Source organism: Salvelinus sp. IW2-2015, linkage group LG4q.1:29 (genome assembly GCF_002910315.2).
Source record: "Salvelinus sp. IW2-2015 linkage group LG4q.1:29, ASM291031v2, whole genome shotgun sequence".
Lineage (NCBI taxonomy): Eukaryota > Metazoa > Chordata > Actinopteri > Salmoniformes > Salmonidae > Salvelinus > Salvelinus sp. IW2-2015.
The window spans coordinates 81,320,398-81,326,923 of record NC_036842.1 but is presented as its reverse complement, the minus strand read 5'-3'; the positions used below and the strand labels follow the sequence as shown (position 1 = coordinate 81,326,923).

General features: G+C 45.8%; 1 protein-coding gene across 1 annotated transcript in view; it reads right to left on the bottom strand.

Moving 5' to 3' along the window:
* Window positions 1-6,526, bottom strand: part of LOC111962611 (protein bicaudal D homolog 1-like) — an 80,501-nt gene that overhangs the window by 15,014 nt on the left and 58,961 nt on the right. Inside the window, 5 exon segments of the mRNA XM_070443161.1 lie at window positions 75-115; window positions 117-270; window positions 465-1,603; window positions 3,829-4,302; window positions 5,757-5,909. Of these exon segments, the coding sequence (XP_070299262.1) occupies window positions 75-115; window positions 117-270; window positions 465-1,603; window positions 3,829-4,302; window positions 5,757-5,909 (1,961 nt within the window).

The window sequence follows — 6,526 nt, the reverse complement described above, 5'->3', positions numbered from 1 at the left end:
AAACTCATCCTCTTTGCACAGTCTTACATATCTGTGTTGTAATTAGCTGCATGAGATCCCAGAATGCCCCTCACCTGGTGGCGAACATGGCCCTGAGAGAGGAGAAGGTGGCGGCGTTCCCTCCTTCAGGCCTTCAGCTCGTTCCGCAGCTTCATCATGGTCTCTGTCACCATGCACTTCTCATTCTCATACTTGCTCTTTAGATTAGCCAGTGCCACCTCTGCAGTCTGGAATAGAGAGTGGGTTAAATTCAATTCAAGTATCAGATTTTAAACATGTGGTTTCGACTTTATATCTCTACCAAAAAATGTAATGTTCTATGCAAAGGACAATTGATCAAACTGTTAGAGAATGCTCAAAACAATGTGATGACATTCCCAGGTAGTGGCCTAGTCCCGATCTGGAACCAGAGGTTCTCAACCCTAGTGCTCTGCTCACCTGTTTGTTGCTTTGAGCACCAGTTGAGCGTGGCAATTTGCTCCCTCTTGGTGCTGAGGAGGGACTTGAGCTGTGAGGATTTCTCCTCCATGCAGGCCTCCTTGTCCTTGTCGAACAAGGGGGCCAGCTCCCGGGCGGCTGCCCTCTGTCGAGACAGCTGGAGGGAGCGGTCCACGGCCCTCTGCAGGTGTTTGATCTGGTCCCTGATGATGGTGTTCAGGTTGTAGATGTTCATGGGCTCCTTACGCAGATCTCCACTTGCCTCGGGAGGCACGGGGGAGGAGGAGGTAGGGCCGTTGGTGCCGTTGATGACCGGGGAGCCCATGAGGGTGCGGGTTGGGCTCCCCTGGCTGCCTGGTGCTGGGGACTCCCTCCCTGTTTCCCCGTTGTCCCCACTGGGGGGTTCTTTGGAGGGCGAGTCTATGGGGCTCCATGGGGCCTCGGAGAACCCTGCGTTGATAGCGGCGAGGCGTCTAGCCAGGCGGGGGGAGAGGAGTGCCCGGGGGTCCTCAGAGCCCTTGAGGCTGCTGCTGCGGGTATTACGGCTCTGGCGGTAGTAGTCCAGCATGACGCGGTTGGGCGTCTCATTGTTGCAGAGACACACGTGGTGGTAGAGCTGGGCCAGCTCCTCGCTGAATGTTACCAGCTCGTCCTGCGCTGTGTTCAGCATGCTGTGGCTCTCTGAGGCCACACCCGTCGCCGTCTTTAGTTCCGCCTCCAAACACACCACCCTATCGTGGGAATCGTGGCAGCTCTGCTCCAGCCGGTTGACCTGCTCGTCCAGAGCCTGGTCCTTCCCATCGCTGCTGCTCCGCTCCTCCCCCTGGCCCTCCACACACTGGTTATAGTTCTCCTTCAGGGCTTTTAGCTCCGCCTTCAGGTCGATCACCTCGGTTACTGCCACCTTGTACTTACACTCCAGGATGTCCATCCCGTGGATGTCCACTTCGTAGTCGCGGTGACAGGGCGAGGGCGACCCGTTGGACTTCTCAGACTCCTGAGCATCAGCCATCTCCTTGTCACTTTGGAGGTGCTTCATGACGTTGACACGCTCGGTGAGGCGTTGGACGTGCTCGTGTTGCTCCGTCAGGGCGCTCTGCATGTGCTGCAGCTGGGTCTGGGACTCCTGCAGGTTCATCAGGAGGCATGACTTCTCACGCTCCACCTATAGGTCGGGAGGACATACTGCAGGGTGAGGACCACTCAGACCAGACCAGCATTACCACAGACAGTTTAACGTATTTGTGATCAGTCATCATATCAGAGGAGCTAGTCAGCCATCTCCTATTGGCTGACTATTGGAAGAGGCCCAGGGAAACAAAGTAAAATTAATTATTGAAGAAAGTTTAGAAGCAGTCAAACAGCGAAACTTTCAATGAGTTCAGCAGTACAGTACGCTAGTCCCATAAATAACCCTGTCTGACTAGTGTGTGTGCGTGTGTGTGTGTGTGTGTGTGTGGGTTGCCATCTGGGACCTCAGATTTTACCTATTAGAACTGTACCACAGGTGAGCTGAGAGATTTCCACTCCACTACTGTGAAACCTGGCAAGAGATCACTTGAAAGAACAGAATATTGTGTCTTATAATTTCGTGTCTGTTCCTGTCCTCTGACCAGACAACACCCTATAAATACAAAGGTACTGCACAGTCCCAGGTTATCTACACGTCTCTACAGACAGAGATAAAGGTAAAACAATACAAAGCTCAATCTGTAAATTCTCACACAGAACTGATCCACTGATTTGTATGCATAGCCATAGCATCAGCAATCAGATATTTCATTTTTCACCCATTGAGAAAAAAATAGGTTTGGGGGCCTCTCAGGAGATATATAACAGGAATTATAATCTTGGTGGTTCGAGCCCTGAATGCTGATTGGCTGAAAGCCATAGTATAGTATATCAGACCATATACCACGGGAATGACAAAACATGTCTTTTACTCTTGTAATTACGTTGATAACCAGTTTATAATAGCAATAAGGCACCTCGGAGGTTTGTGGTAAAAGGACAATATACCACGGCTAAGGGCTGTATCCAGGCACTCCGCAATGGCGTTGCAGATAAGAACAGCCCTTAGTCATGGAATATTGGCCATATATCACATCCCCCGAGCCTTATTCCTTAATCATAAACCACTTTTATGTTTTAGTTTTATACCAAATGTTTATCTCGTATTTTATATGGTTACTATTGAGGTTAAATTGAGTGAGTTTAATGTAATGCTTGTTGGGAACAGATATAAATTACAGCACTGTGAGGATGACAAATTAAAGCAGCCCTCTACTGAAAGCAATTAAGAACCTGCTGTTGTCTACTTTAGGGATAATGGAACCGTGATGAATCCAAGAGGGGACATCCATTTATAGAGACATTCAAACCTCTACAGTAATACAGTTTGGATCCACAAATGTAATCATTCATTTCCCCACTGACCTGAGTAAGAAAAACAAGTAAGCTTTCTATTCATTGCTAGGCATTCTCTTAAACAGTGTGTGTGTGTGTTATCCCTCTGTACTCTTGTCTTGTAAGGGCTTCTATTCCTGTCCTCTGTCTCTAAGCAGCGTAGTAGTGCGGCAGCCTGTCTTTCTTTCTCTGCCTTCCTTCCACTCTCCTCTGGATCCTCCGCCCTGCGCTGCGCTGTCGGACACTAATCGCCTTGACAGGCCTCCCCATGGCACACGCCGTCCTCCTCCACTCCTACCGTTCTACTCTCCCCCTGCTATTGTTAATACATGTCCCCACAATCATCCAAATCAGCCCCCTATGGCCCTTCTGAGACAGAAGTCTTTTGAGTCCAAAACAGCTCTGAAACTAGTCATGTAAAGCCATTGGTAAATCATAATGAGCGTGGTCACAGACTCATGGTCTGTTAGAGAATAAAAGATGGATGACATCTGACAAGCTTTTTTTGGGGGGGGGTCTTGTTCTCAAAATGTCATCACCTTGTCATTGGTTGGCTGCAGGCTGCAGTAGTGTGATGACAGGACGGTTGTTATCAGAGGGCCAGGTTGTTAGGTTGTCCAATGATGCTGGTGAGACACTCCCATTCCTTAATGAAATGTGCTGTGGACAGAGGAGGTCGATAACAGTCTCCTAATGCATTGGGTGTGTAAATCACTGGTTTTGTCTCTCTAACCACATTGATTTGTTCAGAGCAAATGAGGAAGGTGGTTGGATGAAGGATATTAAAATACTCCCTGGTAACAACAAGACCCAGGTACAACCTCCCTTGAACATTGTCACAACAATAACTTAGCCTGGTCCCAACAATAACTTAGCCTGGCAAGACAGGACAAAAGATCTGAGACCAGGCTAACAATCACTCAGCCATAGTAGTGAGAAGAACACACTATGTCTCTCAACTGTTCATCTAGACTAGAGACCCACCTGAAACAGCTGCTTTTTTACTTTCTGCATCTCAGACAGGTTGAGCTCGCTGAAGAGGTCAGACACAGGACCATGCAACCCCTCCCTGGGCAGCCGGTAGTCGCCGTTCATCGTAGCCAATCCCAGGTGTCCATTACAGTGGCCGTTGCTATCCTCATTCCCGTTGGCTCCATTATGCATGGCTGTACCATTACTCCCGACCTCTTCGGTGGCAAATTTAAGCCCGTCGACAGTGGCGGTGAGAGCCAGGTGGGCTCCGGCCCCGTACACACTGTCGCTGAGGGTGATGTGGTGGGCTAGCTCCTTCCTCAGGCTGTTCTTCTGCTCCCTCTCAATTTTCAGGGTGTCCAGAGCCTCTTCCAGCTGGGACTGAGAGATGTCCTTCAGACGCACAGCATCCTCCAGCTGGCTGTTCAGCAGCACCGTCTCCTCTTCCAGAACCTTGATCTCATGCTTCAGACCCTCATACTCCACCTGGTGGAGAGGGGGAGCAGGGGACAGGGGACAGACAGAGGACAGGAGGGAAAAGGGACACACAGATAGAGCAAAGGGGACACACATAGAGGACAGTCAGACAGAAAGGACACAAAGGACACAGAAAGAGGATAGGGTCAAGTAAAGTACATTGTAAGTAGGTTTAAGGTCAGATAAAAAAAATGACTAAAAAGTTCCTGTGCTTGTTGAATGTCCTTCCCTATAAGCATGCTGAAAGTCTGTTGTCAATTCAAAGCAAATTCAAAAATTATTGTCTTTCAAAATTTGGTCAGATATATAGTACTTGGATGTGTAGTGTCAGCGTTTGTTGCTGCCATGTCATTCCTAAGTTTGCTAATCTTGCCAATTAAACAATTATTAAAGTAGTTGGCAATATCAGTCGGTTTTGTGATGAATGAGCCATCTGATTCAATTAATGATTTTTACTATCATTTTTTGTAATTTATCTTGGTTTCATAGTGAAGTTTCTTCTTCTTTTTATTCAGTTTAGTCACATGATTTCTCAATTTGCAGTATGTTTGCCAATCGGTTGTGCAGCCAGACTTATTTGCCATTCCTTTTGCCTCATCCCTCTAATCCCTCTCAATCATACAATTTTTCAATTCCTCATCAATCCACAGGGATTTAACCATTCTTACAGTCATTTTCTTAATGGGTGCATGCTTATTAGTAACTGGAATAAGCAATTTCACAAATGTGTCAAGTACAACGTCTATTTGTTCCTCATTACACACCAACAAATATTCTTTACATCAACAACATAGGAATCACTACAAAACGTATTGTATGACGTCTTATACACTATATTAGGCCCAGCTTTTGAAACTTTGGTTTTCCTAGATATGGCTACTATATTGTGACACGACATCCGATGGATCTGGATACTGCTTTCAAGCACATTTCTGCAGCATTAATAAAGATGTGATCAATACATGTTGATGATTTCATTACTGTGCTGTTTGTAGATAGTCTGGTTGGTTGACTGAGCCCTGAGCCATGTTGCAGGCACTGGTTGCAGTTTGAAGCTTTTTCTTGAGTGGGCAGCTTGATGAAAGCCAGTCAATATTTAAAATCACCCATAAAAAAATACCTCTGTTGATATCACATACATTATCAAGCATTTCACACATGTTTTCCAGATACTGACTGTTAGCAGTTGGTGCTCTATAGCAGCTTCCCACAAGAATGGGCTTGTGGACCTGTAGCCATCTTACTTCAACAGTATTTAAAATGAGATCCTCTCTAATCTTTACAGGAATGTGGTTCTGAATATAAACAGTATCAAACAAATCAAACATATGGAAACCACATGTTTGACTCCGTTCCATTAATTTCATTCCAGCCATTACAATGAGCCCGTCCTCCTATAGCGCCCCCCACCAGCCTCCACTGGCGTGCAGTAAACCATCAAAAGTAATGGTGTTGATGCTGACCTGGTTCTGTTTGAGGGTGGACACTAGTTTTTGCAGGGTGATGTTCTCCTCCTCCAGCTCAGTGTAGTCCTGTAGGAGTCGCGCCTCTCTGAATTTATACTCCCTGATTTCCTCTCTCATCCTGCTCCGCTGCAGCTTCAGCATCTCATTACTCTGGGAAGGAAAGAGAAGGACTGTCGGGTCATAATCTGCAAGCAATTCAACAGATCAATATATACAGTGTCTTCAAACCCCTTGACTTATTCCACATTTTGAAAACAAGTAAAAACCCTTTTTGGCTAATGTTTTGAAAAAGAAATAGAGAAATATCTCATTTACTTAAGAATTCACACCCCAATACATGTTAGAATCACCTTTGGCAACAATTACAGCAGTGAGTCTTTCTGGTTAAGTCTCTAAGAGCTTTGGACAGCTGTATTGTACAATAATTTCACTTTTTAAATTTTTTTATTATTCAAGCTCTGTCAAGATGGTTGTTGATCATTGCTAGACAGCCATTTTCCAGTCAGGGGTGTGACATACACCTTAGCTTTACACAATTCCTGACATTTAATCCTAGTAAAAAATTCCCTGCCTTAGGTTAGTTAGGATCACCACTTTATTTTAAGAATGTGAAATGTCAGAATAATAGAGAGAATGATTTATTTCAGCTTTTATTTCTTTCATCACATTCCCAGTGGGTCAGAAGTTTCCATACACTTAATAAGTATTTGGTAGCATTGCCTTTAAATTGTTTAACATGGGTCAAACGTTCAGGGTAGCCTTCCACA